This window comes from Pelobates fuscus, chromosome 5, assembly GCF_036172605.1.
Source record: "Pelobates fuscus isolate aPelFus1 chromosome 5, aPelFus1.pri, whole genome shotgun sequence".
NCBI classification, from domain to species: Eukaryota; Metazoa; Chordata; class Amphibia; order Anura; family Pelobatidae; genus Pelobates; species Pelobates fuscus.
In genome coordinates, this window is record NC_086321.1 from 279,614,211 (window position 1) to 279,629,695 (window position 15,485).

At 43.7% G+C, this 15,485-nt stretch overlaps 1 protein-coding gene across 1 annotated transcript in view; it reads right to left on the bottom strand.

Annotated features, from left to right (window-relative positions):
* Positions 1-15,485, bottom strand: part of LOC134611453 (coiled-coil domain-containing protein 17-like) — a 38,281-nt gene that overhangs the window by 14,058 nt on the left and 8,738 nt on the right. The window contains exons 2-6 of the mRNA XM_063455347.1: positions 11,186-11,317; positions 10,175-10,307; positions 9,195-9,348; positions 8,260-8,385; positions 3,945-4,081 (exon numbers count right to left, since the gene is read on the bottom strand). Of these exons, the coding sequence (XP_063311417.1) occupies positions 3,945-4,081; positions 8,260-8,385; positions 9,195-9,348; positions 10,175-10,307; positions 11,186-11,317 (682 nt within the window). The remainder of the gene's footprint in view (positions 1-3,944; positions 4,082-8,259; positions 8,386-9,194; positions 9,349-10,174; positions 10,308-11,185; positions 11,318-15,485) is intronic.

Sequence of the window (15,485 nt, forward strand, 5' to 3'; positions counted from 1 at the left end):
ATTATTATCGGCATTTATATAGCGCCAACAAATTCTGTAGCACTTTACAATATTTTAGGAGGGGGAGATTTAACAATAAATGAGACAATTACAAAATCTCACAGGAACAACATGATGAAGGGGACCCTGCTCAAACAAGATTACAGTCTAGAGGATGTGGGGTATAAACACGGGATCACAATCATCAAGCAAGGTGGAAGTGAGGCAGGAGGAGAGAGTAGAGTGCTGCCCTTTAGGAGAGAGCAAGAGACATGTATGTGAGGCCATAAGCTTTCCTAAAGAGATGGGTTTTAAGGCACTTCTTAAACGATTGAAGACTAGGGGAGAGTCTGATGGCGGTAGGCAGGCTATTCCAAAGGAAGGGAGCCGCCTGCGAGAAGTCCTGCAATCATGAGTTGCCGTCCGGGTGCGAGCAGCAGACAGGAGAAGATCATCGACAGAACAGAGAGACCGAGAAGGGGCATACTTATGGATCAGTGATAAGATATAGGATAGGCTAGAATCATTCAGTGTTTTACAAGTGTGGATTAGTACTTTGAATTGACTCCTATACGAAACAGGAAGCCAATGTAAGGACTGACAGAGGGGTGAAGTGTGAGAGGAGCTACTGGAGAGGAAAATCAGTCTGGAGGCAGCATTCATTACAGATTGTATCGGGGCAATGCGGCTTCTGGGAAGGTCAATTAGAAGAGGGTTACAATAATCCATGCGAGAGACTAATAAAGCCTGGACAAGCTCCTTAGTAATATCTTGCATAAGAAAGGGGCAGATGCAGGCTATGTTTTTAAGGTGAAAACGACAGGATTTGGTGACAGACTGGATGTGAGGTTGAAAGGTGAGGCCAGAAACAAGTATAACGCCAATACAGCACGCTTGCACGGAAGAACTGATGAGAGGGGGATCAGTATTAGGAGAAAAGACAAGGAGTTCAGTTTTAGAGAGATTGAGTTTGAAAAAGCAGGAGGACATCCAGTCAGAGATGGAAGAAAGGCAAGCAGTGACACGTTGTAGGACAGCAGGGGAGAGGTCAGGGGAGGAGAGATATCTGGGTGTCATCGGAGTACAGGTGGTAGCAGAATCCAAACAAATGAATGAGTTTGCCAAGAGAGGCAGTATAGAGCGATAAAAGGGGACCAAAAACCGAACCTTGAGGGACTGAAAAGGCCTGACTGAATGTATGCCTGACTATCCTGCACTCCACACATTGAGATGGTGAAGAGTCCCCTACCAGGTACTCTAGACACACCAATGAATCAGTAGCCCTATACGAACAGAATCCAGAAAATGCCAAAAGGGCTGGGGTGGTAAAGAGGATAAAAAGTAGTACAGGAAGAGTAACCTGCATTCAATCCTTGCAGATTGTGAAGAAGCAGTAAGAAATACATTTGCCAATACTTCTAAGGCATAAATCACAACTTCCAACAATTTTGTGAAACTTGCAGATTTGTAAAATTCTAAGCAAATTTACCATTTTGTGCACATCACTGAGATCGCTCTTGTGGCATATTAAAGGGAGAAGTGATCTTATAGATTATTTTGAAGAAAAGACTGTAGCATTTGGACAGTTTTCTTATTACACCATATTAACCTTCAAATTATCATAGCTCTAAGATGCTTCTCTTGTATTTCATTAATAACTTTCCTATTGCTAGAGTTAATAACAGAATTACTGCCATGTAAGTTTGTCCAATGGGAGGTATGTAATCGGGTGGGGGTGGGCGGACCTTGGGTGGGGAGTGCCTATGACGCAGTCTGTGTTGCTGGTAAAGCCCAAAATAGGAAAGAGAACAGACCATGCAGAAAGTGCACTGTTACTGTACTTTATTTATGATCCTAGAGCCAGAGGCGGCTCTAGACTTTATGAGGCCTTAGGCGAAACTCAAACATGAGGCCCCAGTAAGAAAAAAGTGTCATATATACACATTGATGCACAGTTTACCTGTGTATGTGCCTGAGAGTGTGTCTGACAGAGTATCCTTGTGTGTGAATGTATGTCTCTGTGAGCATGTTTGCGTTTTTGTCTGAGACCCTATGTGTATGGGGTAGCTGCTTAAAGTGTGTTGTGTGTATGGGGGGGGGGTGATGGTGAGAAGGAGAGGCGGGTGATGGTGAGAGGGGGTGATGGTGACAGGGAGGTGATGGTGTGGGGGTGATGTGAGAAGGAGGGGGGTAATGTGAGAAGGAGGGGGGGTAATGTGAGAAGGAGAGGGAGTAATGTGAGAAGGAGGAGGGGTGATGTGAGAAGGAGGGGGTGATGTGAGAAGGAGGGGGGGTGATGCTGAGGTGGGGTTGATGCTGAGGGGGGTTGATGCTGAGGGGGGTTGATGCTGAGGGGGGTTGATGCTGGGGGGGGTTGATGCTGAGGGGGGGTTGATGCTGAGGGTGGTGGGGGGTGATGAGGCTGAGGGTGGTTTGGGGGGTAGTGAGGCTGAGGGTGGTTTGGGGGGTAGTGAGGCTGAGGGTGGTTTGGGGGGTAGTGAGGCTGAGGGTGGTGTGGGGGGTAGTGAGGCTGAGGGTGGCTTGGGGGGTAGTGAGGCTGAGGGTGGTTTGGGGGGTAGTGAGGCTGAGGGTGGTGTGGGGGTTAGTGAGGCTGAGGGTGGTGTGGGGGGTAGTGAGGCTGAGGGTGGTGGGGGGGTAGTGAGGCTGAGGGTGGTGGGGGGGTAGTGAGGCTGAGGGTGGTGGGGGGTAGTGAGGCTGAGGGTGGTGGGGGGGGTGAGGCTGAGGGTGGTGTGGGGGGTAGTGAGGCTGAGGGTGGTGGGGGGGTAGTGAGGCTGGGGGTGGTGGGGGGGGTAGTGAGGCTGGGGGTGGTGGGGGGTAGTGAGGCTGAGGGTGGTTGGGGAGGTAGTGAGGCTGAGGGTGGTGTGGGGGCTAGTGAGGCTGAGGGTGGTGGGAGGGTGAGGCTGAGGGGGGTGAGCAAGAGCCTACCTTTACTACCTGGTGGTCCAGTGGGCTCCCTGGTTGTCCGGTGGGCATTGCTTCCGGTCTGCAGCTCCGCAGAGCTGCAGACCATGTAATCTCGCGAGATGTCAGAGCGTTGCCGTGGTAACCCACGGCAACGCTCTGATTGGCCGGTTTTCACAAGACACATGGTCTGCAGCTCTGTTCACTGCGGAGCTGCAGACCGGTGTCTGCGGTGGCTGGCCGGGCCGCCAGGAGGGGCCTCGCACCCGGCGGCATTCCAGGCAAGCCGCCGTGCCTCCTCTTGGTGTCGGGTCCTCGGTCAGTGACGGAGGACCTGACACAGTCTGCCCACAGGCGGTTTAGGTGGCCACGAGGCCCCAGCGAGGGCGAGGCCTTAAGCGGACGCCTAAACCGCCTAATTAGAGAGCCGCCTCTGCCTAGTGCCTTTAGAACAGCAAGAATGTGTCCAATGATGCGCTCACACTGTGCTGGCTGAGGGCAGTTTACCTAGACCACATGGAACAAAACCAGGATAGAAAGATAGGACTCTGAAACGGGTGCTTTCCTGCATAAATCAGGACTATTAGAAGGTCAGCAATACCAATAAAATTTAAAAAGAAAAAAAAAAAGGTCTATAGAAACTGTAATATTTAGTTGCAAGGGCAAAACTAGTGTTAATACAACTAAATGCCCAGTATTGTAGGGGAACAATGCATAGTCAAAAATCCACTACAAAAACATTAGCTGTGTAATGCTGACCCTGCAAGACAGATCCCTGGCTCACTATGAACAGACATTTAATTGATGTGACTAGAGAGCAAAGCTATGGCTTTCATTAGATAATTGCACTAGAACTAATGTTTCAAAACAAAGACTTGTGTACTGAAAATTCTGAAATAATGGCCATCGACCTTGACTGCATCAGTAAATAATTAATAACTGCATGTTCGGTGACCTCTAAATTCTTTCAAGCAACATTTTCACAATGCTAACAACCTGCTTTGTAAATGATTTTCTGGTAAATTAAACAGTATGCTACATACTTTTGGTTTTCTTGCGAATTGGTCGCATTCGTTTTTCTCGTTGTTCTATCATCTGTGCTTCTGTTAAAAGTTCCTGTAAGTGTGCTAAGATCATACGATCATTTCCTCCATTTTGCAGGTAAGTCAGACGCAAGGCACTGAGCACAAAGACAATAATCAAGATATGCATCAGTCTGTCAACTACATTCAAAATTCAACTTTATTAAGTAGACTTTTTTTCATTTCACCTTCACTTAGTATGAAAATCCCATTAAAATGGAATTCTCCCCACTAACCAGTATAATAAAGTGGTTTTGGTACCTATACGTTTACGCAATGTCAGAAAGTGGAGAGAAAACTGACCAGATTATTACACAATTTAGATCAAAATAGCTTAGGGATGATATTTACAATGCCTCTGCAAAGATGCAGAGGATGAGAATTGGATCCTGCAGGGTGAAAGATAGCACAGGGTGAAAACAAAGTTAAAGTTCTTCTAAACTGACAAGGTAGAAATTAAGGAGCTATGTTTATGTATATAATGTTAAAATTAAAATATGTTAACATTATTACAAAGGAAACTCCGAAATATTGCAAGATAACAAAAGTAGCTGTGTATATTTATACATATTTTACTTATTTATGCACCCAACAGAGCAACAGCCAATCAACGAATGACCAAATGACCAGTCATTTATTAATCAATAATTGTTTTTGGATTAAATTAATGTAAATCAAATTATTTATTGCAGGGATACTCTAAAGTACCAAATAAAAAAAGCTTAATAAAGTGGTTTTGGTATATAGAGTGTGCCACTGCATTCTCACTGTTCAATTTTTTGCCATTTTAGAGTTAAATCCCTTTTGCTTTTGTTAATGCAGATCTAGCCACACCTCTCCTGGCTGTGACTCACCCAGTTTCGATGATCTGATTCCCCCTCCAATCAGATCTTACAGCAGAGTGTATTTACTTCAGAAGATTTTATCTCCTGCTCTGTTAATTGAACTTTAATCATACACACGAGGCTGTTACAGGCACTAGCCGACTATTAACAGAGTTGGAGATAGGGATGTCACGTTCACAGTAAATGATGTGGAACACAACTGCAGATTTCTTAGGACTTTGATCTTTTATTAAGACACTTAGATGGAACTGAGACTTCAGTTCCAGAATACAATTACTGTTTCTTTAAATAATAAACGGTTTGTTTCATTTAGCATTGACAAGGTTCAGAATTCTTTAGAGTCCGTTATTCTTGTTAACAGTGCAAATTATAAGAGATCATAAACATTGGAATTATCAGTAGCAAGAATGGTGCAGCAAAACTTAAATAGTACTTGTTTTGAGGGATGCTGTATCAGGCTTGCTGAACAACTTGACAGCAGACTTTAGTGTGAAGAAATAAGATTATCTGTAGCAAGACAGGTACAGCTGAACTTGAATAATACTTGATTTGAGGAAAGCTGTAGCAGGATTGCTGGACAACTTGATAGCAGACTTTAGTATGAAGAAATAAGATTATCTGTAGCAAGACAGGTACAGCTGAACTTGAATAATACTTGATTTGAGGAAAGCTGTAGCAGGATTGCTGGACAACTTGATAGCAGACTTTAGTATGAAGAAATAAGATTATCTGTAGCAAGACAGGTACAGCTGAACTTGAATAATACTTGATTTGAGGAAAGCTGTAGCAGGATTGCTGGACAACTTGATAGCAGACTTTAGTATGAAGAAATAAGATTATCTGTAGCAAGACAGGTACAGCTGAATTTGAATAATACTTGATTTGAGGAAAGCTGTAGCAGGATTGCTGGACAACTTGATAGCAGACTTTAGTAAGTTGAAATAAAGCTTTAGCATTGTTAGCTCTTAACTCAGAGACTGTAAGTTACTTAACTTCTAGAAGTAGAGGGATTGTGTCAGTGGCGTACACATGACCCATGGGGCCCCGGTGCGAAAATTGATCCGTGGGCCCCCCCCCCCCCTCGCGCTTACTCTGCGTGGGCCGGGGCAGCAACACATGGCGGCGGGCACCTGGTCGCAGGGGTTGCGACCGCGGTATGTACGCCACTGCATGCAGATGCACACACACTTAAAGGACCACTACAGACACCCAGATCACATCAGCTCAATGAAGTGGTCTGGGTGTCAGGTCCCTCTAGTTTTAACCCTGCAGCTGAAAGCATAGCAGTTTCAGAGAAACTGTTATGTTTCACTGAGGGTTAATCCAGCCTCTAGTGGCTGTCTCACTGACAGCCGCTAGAGGCGCTTCCGCCATTTTAAGACACTGAACGTCCATAGGAAAGCATTGAGTAATGCTTTCCTATGGGCGGTTTGAATGCGTGCGCGGCTCTTGCCGTGCATGCGCATTCGGAGCTGAGAGGCGGAGGGATCCCCAGCGCCATGGGAGTCCGGCGCTGGAGAAAGGTAAGTGCTGAAGACACACACACACTCTCACGAACAAATGCATACACACTAGCTAACAGACACACACATTTACTGACAAAGACACACTCAGCGGCAGACATACATACACACTCACTTACAAAACATACACTCTCACTGACAAACACACACTCACTAACAGACATCAAACAGACTCACTAACACACACACACTCAGTAACAGACACACACAGTAACACACTCACTGACACTCACTAGCAGACACACACTCTAACACAAACACCAACACTCACACTAACACACACACACACACACTAACGCTCACACACTAACACACACTAACACTCACTCACACACACACTAACACACACACACACACACACTAACACACACACACCAACACTCACACACCAACACTCACACACACTAACACACTCACACTAACACACTCACACTAACACACTCACACTAACACACTCACACTAACACACTCACACTAACACACTCACACTAACACACTCACACTAACACACTCACACACTCACACACACTCACACACACTAACACTCACACACACTAACACTCACACACACTAACACTCACACACACTAACACTCACACACACTAACACTCACACACACTTACACTCACACACACTTACACTTACACATGGTTTTTTTTAATTTAATCCCCCCAGCCTCCTTACCTTTTGGAGTGCTGAGGGGATTCCCTGGGGTCCAGTGGTGCTGCTGGGCTCCTGGGGGGGCCGGTCACCCGGCGGGCTGGCTGGTCCTGCGGGCGCGCGAGGGAGCACTCTCCCCTGAGTGCTTCCTCTTCAGCTCCCTCGCGCGCCGCGTACTGATACCGGCGCCGGAAGATGACATCATCTTCCGGCTCCGGTATCAGTGCGGTGCGCGAGGGAGCTGAAGAGGAAGCACTCAGGGGAGAGTGCTCCCTCGCGCACCAGCTGGCCGCCGTGTGTAAGCAGGGCCAGCCTCGGGGGCCCGGAGGTGGCCGGCTCCTGGGCCCCCCAGGAGAAGAGGCTGGCCCAGAGCGTACATACCGGGTCGCAGGGGCGGCCGGGCCCCCTGGTGGGCCGGGCCCGGTCGCAGCCGCGACCCCTGCGACCCTGGTATGTACGCCACTGGATTGTGTCCCCAGCTCTCCTCAGAGGCGGTTGCTTCAGTGAATGCTTGCCGAGAGTGCTGGTAGTTGTCTGTGATGAGGAGAGATGATGGGGACTTGAATATTCCTCCAGTCCCGTCTAGTAGCGAGTGGTCGTCTCAGCGAGGTATGTGAGCCGGTGAGTTTGGCGCGGTACGCGTTTCAATCATCCAGCGTCTATCAGCTGGTGCGGTCGCATTAAATAGCAGACCGCGGCAATGGGGGTGTGGCTAAGCTCCGTCAAACCCGGAAGTATGAGGAGACATCGGGAGGCTTAAGGCCTGACAAGGGAATTCTAAATTAAATATACTGTGCAATAATAGGAAAGCTAAAGAATGTAGACTCTTCTGGCAAGTGTGGAGGGAGGCTGTGAGAGTTTCAGCCATGGGCGGTGTGGCTCGAGTTGCAGAATTAGTGAATTCTCTCTAAAATGGCAACAAATTGAGCAGTGAGACTTCAGGGGCCTGATCTATACACCAAACCAATTCATGTATGTAAATATGTTTGGTGTTTAGAGTGTCCCCTTAGATGTAACCATTGCTTGGATGTAAACGTTTATGACATGTTATGCCCACTTAGGATTTGATGCCAAGTATCCTGTACTCGCTTATGCATTTTTTGAGATGTAATAAGTGCTCTTTTGTGCATTTTGCACCAATCAACATTCCCTAATAAACTTATGGGATGTATACTTAAATACGGTAATCTAAATTACCTTTTATTTTCCTTTAACACATCTGAGCTTTGGTAAGTCCCTCCATTTTACCTGATCTCAGAAGATAGACCTCCTCCTCCAATGAAGGGAAGATACGCATGGCGTGTGGGAGACGGGACCTTTTCTATTCTTCGAGATTCTGTGTGGTCACTATGCCTGCTTTGCATTGCTTTTTTCCTGACAAATAAAAAGAGAATAAACAATATTAAAAACAGATTTACATAACCATAAATCCAAACATGTTTTGAAAACACATATTTTGATATAATTTTCATTAACGTAAACAAGAATTTCCTATGTGTCCCCTAAGTAACATAAGATTTTATAACCCAGTGTAACCTATTTGACACTAAATGTCTAATACATTCTATAAAAGGATTGATTGCTAAACTTATAAAAACTACTTAAAAAAGCTTATATAAAATAGATTACAGAAATAGATATGTTTATTAATACAAACTAATACAACACAAATAAAGCATAGCAGATACTCACACAGCTGTTACATCAGAGAAAGAAAAAGGAGACCACATTAGCAAAGCTAATTCACCTACTCGAGTTCCTGCTCCATGCCCACCAGATAGAGAAGACATTGTCTCTCTGCAGAATGGATGATCTTCAAGACCACCAAGGCACATTCAACCAATAACATTTACCAGCATATAATATTTAAGGTTGTTTAAGACTTTATTAGTGCTTTAATTGTTTGTTTATTTAAAAATTATTAGAAGAAAAATTAAGTTAAAAGTTAATATGTAATCTTGTTTAGGACACATGCCTAGAAATTAGCCTACTTATCAGAAGTATAATGGACGAAACGGTGTGAAGGTGCATGTTGGGTATAGTTAATTGAGAGAGATATCACAGTAAATATGGACATAGAGAAGTGGGTGCTGAGAACTATATGGAAATCTACAAAAATACAAAAAAGTGAAACATATTACTTGATAGCATGTCTGAAAGAACACAGTATATAACCATCTTACATTGCTTCGACCTGCAGCATGTCTATCTGTTGCTTCATGGTTGTAAGAAGTAGTTCATTCTTCTGCTCTTGATCAGACAAATATTTTACCATTTTTTCTAGATAACCTGTGTTCTTGTTTTGAGCGGATATTTCATTCAATTTCTGCACAATATCTGAAATTCCATTAAAACAAGTTTTCAAAATCAGATTTAATTTCACTTAATAATGCAACCAGTTATATCTTACATTGTACAGTATTAGTATAATTATTATTAATTTTGCTATTTATATAGCAACAACAGATTCCGTAGTACAATTGTATTTGCTTGTCTATTGTTTTTACACCACCTCTTTGCTTTATTATAATGTATTAAATTGGATCTTAGCTAAATAGGCAGAAAAATATTACTTAGATGTTCTTGCGGGTCAACTAGTGGAACCTCTGTTATACAATGAATGAATAACTCAAAACATTAAACCAAGCATAGAAAGTAAATATATGAAATATGAAAGAAAGGTATAGTGAAATACACTTGGGATAAACACTGATTCAAAAGTAAATTATCTCAGTTCATGTTAATTCTGAAATCATAAAATGCTTAACTATCAGAATTGAACTGAAGACATCAAATTGCCAACTGTTACCTTTATGGTATGAACTTTCCAGTTCCCTGGAGCTCTAACAATAAGTTCTACATTTGGAGCTCCCACTTCCGTGATTTTTTTTTAACCATCTCTCTTTTGTATTACAGCTCGCTTGAATGTATGAAGTCATATTACACACTCACTGCGTTCATACAACAAACACTGAGAGTGCCCAGATCACATATCATTCATCCCCTCACTAGGCCACTAGGAATAAGAGCGGAACTTCTATGGGACTCTGGGGCCCAGTCACAACTACAACCCTGTTGCTACACTAGAGCTTTGAAAAGTTAGGTTTGTCTAGTGTATTTGAGGGTATTTTTTTTAAATAAGGAGGGTTATTTACTTACGTACCATCCCGTTGTTTTTCCAAGAGCTTATTTTGAGACATAATTTCATTAATTTGCTTGCTGTGAGCTTCTGCAAGATAGCGTAGCTGTGTTTCCTGATCATGTGTTTTGCGTGCCATCCTATACATTTCACCTGTCTAAAACGACAACAAGGCATATTAAATAATTGCAAATGGCTCTATTCTACTGCAGGTCTGTATATGCCCTTTATAGATCTACTTTTACAAAAAGAGCATTAATATCCATGTGCTGCAACTGTCGGTATGTATTTTATGATTTATCTGCTGATCAAGAGTAACCCAAAAACAAGTATGATTGTTAAAAATAGTTTTGATGTAAACATTGTCCCCTCAAAGTCTGATAATCACCATATAATTCAATGATATGGCATGCACTCATGTGCCAAATTGTAGGCATTTCATTTATTGTAAGGAAACACTAAATGAAACATGAATATTTAGGAGCAGACCAAAAGACCAATCTCAAAGACACAGTTCAAGAGCCACATCACGGACAAACACCAGCCTTTGAAAAATTGCTAATGCATGAAACATATTAGGCTGTTTGGTTCCTCACATCTTTTCACTGATGCCCATTTTTATTGTCAGTTTCTACATTTGAATAGAGGATCTGCATAATTACAAGTTCTACAGGTAAAGCAATTTGCATTTGAGGGACCAGATGTAAATTTTCTGCTGTCATCACAACTAGGATTTACAAGAGTTACTCAGATTAATATATCTGAATCTAAACCGTTTATGTAAGCAGACCAAGTTGTCCTAAATTAAGCTGCATTTTAGCCAAGCTAAAATTCTGAGATTATTAAGTATCATTTAATAAATCTGTTAGCGTGAATAATTCACCCCAATGGTGCCCAAACATTGAGGGCAGTGCCAGATAGGAGCAGTTATTCTTAATTGCCCCTGTGCACCTTTGAAGTTACCTCTTACGTATATGACCTATTTGTGGCCTTAATACTGATATAAAAGAAAAATCCTTCATGACTCTCACTTACCTCACCACTGTCAACCTTGTTTTTCCTTTGGTCTAGAATATGATCTGTCATTTTGTCACCACTCATTTCTTTCACTTTATTTTGCAACTGTTGATTGTCCTGCGTTCTTCTGAAATTTCTGAGTCTGTTAACCTAATGTAGAAAAAAAAAACTTTAAAAAAAGCTTGAAGCTACAGGTGAGGCACTGGGGATGGCTAACTATATAATGAGTTGTAGCTGTGTTGTGCGTGGAAGTTACTATATAATAAATTGTGCCTGGGGAGGTCACCATATAATAAGTTATAGCTGAGGTTCTACATGAGAGTTATTATGTTATTAAATAAAGGTGGGCCCTGAATAAGAACTATAATATAACAACATGTGGAGATACAATAAAATTGTGTCGGGTACAAGGTAGGAAATACTGTGGCTGGGGTAGTGTTGCTATTTAAAGAATTATGGCTGCGGGATAGTTGGTATGTAATTAAATGTGGCATTGGTCCTCAGGGGGGTTATTTAATTATACATTGTGGCTAATGTACTGGAGAAGAGTTAATATATATTAAATTTAGCTGGGTTTCTATATAAACCTTATATACTCAATTGTGTCTTTGTCCTGATGAAGGGTTATCATATAACAAAATGTAGAGGTACAATATAAATGTATGAGTTATAAAATAGAGAACTATCCTAAATTGTGAATGGGATCTTGGTTGAATGCTATATTATAATATCTCGCTAGGATTGGGGCGCTATACATAATTAATTAACAGCTGTGAAATAGGGCACACAACCAAACAGATTGCCAAAAAAAAGACAAAACTAGTTTATATCTTTGAGCATCACCAAAACTCCCAAAAAACTAGAAAAACCCAACACAAAAAAAACAAAGTACAAGGAAGGTTTAACATTTTCATGCCAACCAAAAAAACAAAGCAAATATAAAAAACAAAAAAAACATTAAGTCCGTTTTTTCTTTCTTTCTTTTTTTTTTTTAAATAAAGAGGACCAGATTGCTAAAAGAAAATATGGACAAAAATGCCACACATTAAAGTAAAATCCAAGTTGGCCCATCGAGTATGCTGTCCCATTGCCCATAGAGAGCATGCTAGCTGGAAAGGCCCTTTTAAAGAGGTTTATAAAGATTGATTGCAATTTTTTGCGTTTTGCTGTTTTGTATTAGTGTAAAAAGGTAATTTCAAGATCAAAATATGGGATTTTCTTCAAAATAGAAAGTGAACAAGTCAGTGGACAATTGACCCGCACTCACCCCTTCCATTCTAAAAAAAATTTCAAGGCTTTCTCAAACATCCAGTCTGTAGCATAATGGACCATCCTTTAGTTCTGTTTTTTTAAAACTGTGCCCTAGCAGGAGCACGAGTCATTTAATTGGGGGAAAAAAATTAGATTTTTGCAATAAATAAAAGCATGGAACAGGTTTTCAAATTAAATTACTCATGCTGCAGCTGCTCCAGAGGAGTATTTTGGATCTGTGCTGCCCTAGGCATGATGGAACTCAGGCACCCCCTAATTTAAATTTCCCCCGACCCTACCTTTTAAGGCTACACCTCTTCCTGTTAAAGACTAACACACACTTTGACTGACAGACACACAATGACACAACCGCTCACTGACAGTCACACTTTCAAATGTACTGACACACGCGCACAGACACACTCACTGACAGACACACTGTAACAGATTGACAGACAGGGCCGCCATCAGGGGGTGACAACCATGACGGTTGTCACGGGCCCGGCGGTCCTGGGGACCCTGGACTGCTTTGGCAGTCCAGGGCCCCACAATTACTCTCTGCACCTATATATAGCGATGATCGCTATATATAGGTGCAGCCATGGGCCCCCGGCTCCCTATACTTGCAGAGGGGGCCCAGCGGACTGCAGCTGTACTTTACAGCATTTCCCTCGCGGGAGTGAGAGCGAGGGAAATGCTGTAAAGTACAGCTGCAGTCCGCTGGGCCCCCTCTGCAAGTATAGGGAGCCGGGGGCCCCACAAGGCCACTGGACCACCAGGGATCATGGATTCTTCCCCCCTCCCTGAACCAGGTAAGAAACAGGGAGGGGGGAATAACAGTTATTACATTTACATGTATCCACTACACTAACACACACACACACACTGCATTCACTACACTAACACACACACACACACACACACTGCATCCACTACACTAACACTGCATCCACTACACTAACACACACTCTGCATCCACTACACTAACACACACTCTGCATCCACTGCACTAACACACACTCTGCATCCACTGCACTAACACACACTGCATCCACTACACTGACACACTCTGCATTCACTACACTGACACACACACTGCATGCACTGCACTGACACTCACTGCACTAACACACACACTGCATTCATTGCACTAACACACACACTGCATTCACTACACTGACACACACACACTGCATTCACTGCACTAACACTCACTGCACTAACACACACTGCATTCACTGCACTAACACACACACTGCATCCACTACACTAACACAAACACTGCATTCACTGCACTAACACACTCTGCATCCACTGCACTACCACACACACTGCATCCACTGCACTACCACACACACTGCATCCACTACACTAACACACACACACTGAATCCACTACACTAACACACACTGCATCCACTGCACTAACACACACTCTGCATCCACTGCACTAACACACACTCTGCATCCACTGCACTAACACACACACTGCATCCACTGCACTAACACACACACTGCATTCACTGCACTAACACACACACTGCATTCACTGCACTAACACACACTCTGCATTCACTGCACTAACACACACACTGCATCCACTACACTAACACACACACTGCATCCACTACACTAACACACACACACTGAACCACTACACTAACACACACACTGCATCCACTGCACTAACACACACTCTGCATCCACTTCACTAACACACACACTGCATTCACTGCACTAACACACACTCTGCATCCACTACACTAACACACACTCTGCATCCACTACACTAACACACACACTGCATCCACTGCACTAACACACACTCTGCATCCACTGCACTAACACACACACTGCATCCACTACACTAACACACACACTGAATCCACTACACTAACACAAACACTGCATTCACTGCACTAACACACACACACTGAATCCACTACACTAACACAAACACTGCATTCACTGCACTAACACACACTCTGAATCCACTACACTAACACAAACACTGCATTCACTGCACTAACACACACACACACACTGCATTCATTACACTGACACACACTGCATTCACTACACTGACACACACACTGCATTCACTACACTGACACACACACTGCATTCACTACACTGACACACACACTGCATTCACTACACTGACACACACACTGCATTCACTACACTGACACACACTCTGCATCCACTACACTAACACACACTGCATTCACTACACTGACACACACACTGCATCCACTACACTAACACACACTGCATTCACTACACTGACACACACACTGCATTCACTACACTGACACACACACTGCATTCACTACACTGACACACACACTGCATTCACTACACTGACACACACACTGCATTCATTACACTAACACACACTGCATTCATTGCGGGGGGAGACCAGCCGGCCGGGCGGGGGGGGGGGCCCAGACCTTGTGCTTTGTCAGGGGCCCCAGACACACCCACCCACATTCACTGACAGACACACAAACTTACTCACAGACACACACACACACACTGACAGACAGACACATTTTCCCCCAACACTCACAGATTGTTATTTATTGTTTTAATTTAAATCCACCCAGCCTCCCTACCTTTCAGAGAGCTGGGTGGATATTTTATCTGTGGTCCAGTGGGGCTGCTGGCCAGGCTGTTGATGCTGCTGGGAAAGCGGAAGTGCCGGCAGGCGGCCTGGCACGCAAAGCAGGCAGAGAGGGAGCTCTTTTTGCTCTGCTCCCTCATGAGCAGCAGAGTAATGCCGGGAGCCGGAGTGACGTCATATTCCAGCTCTATTACTGCAGATTACTCACAGATCGCCTGGGACAAAACTGGCTGCCTGCCCCGGGGGGCTCTAAAGGTAGCCAGCCGACCAGCTCTTGCGCCCCCTTAAAACGAAACGAGGCTAACAAGGCATTTAGGGGCAATGTTTTTTGCCGCCCCCTGGAAAGTGGCACCCAAGGCAAATGCCTTGTTAGCCTTGTGGTAAATACATCGCTGAGCTGCTCCCTCTTTTTCAAATGCCTTTCATTGTAGTTTTTGTTTCA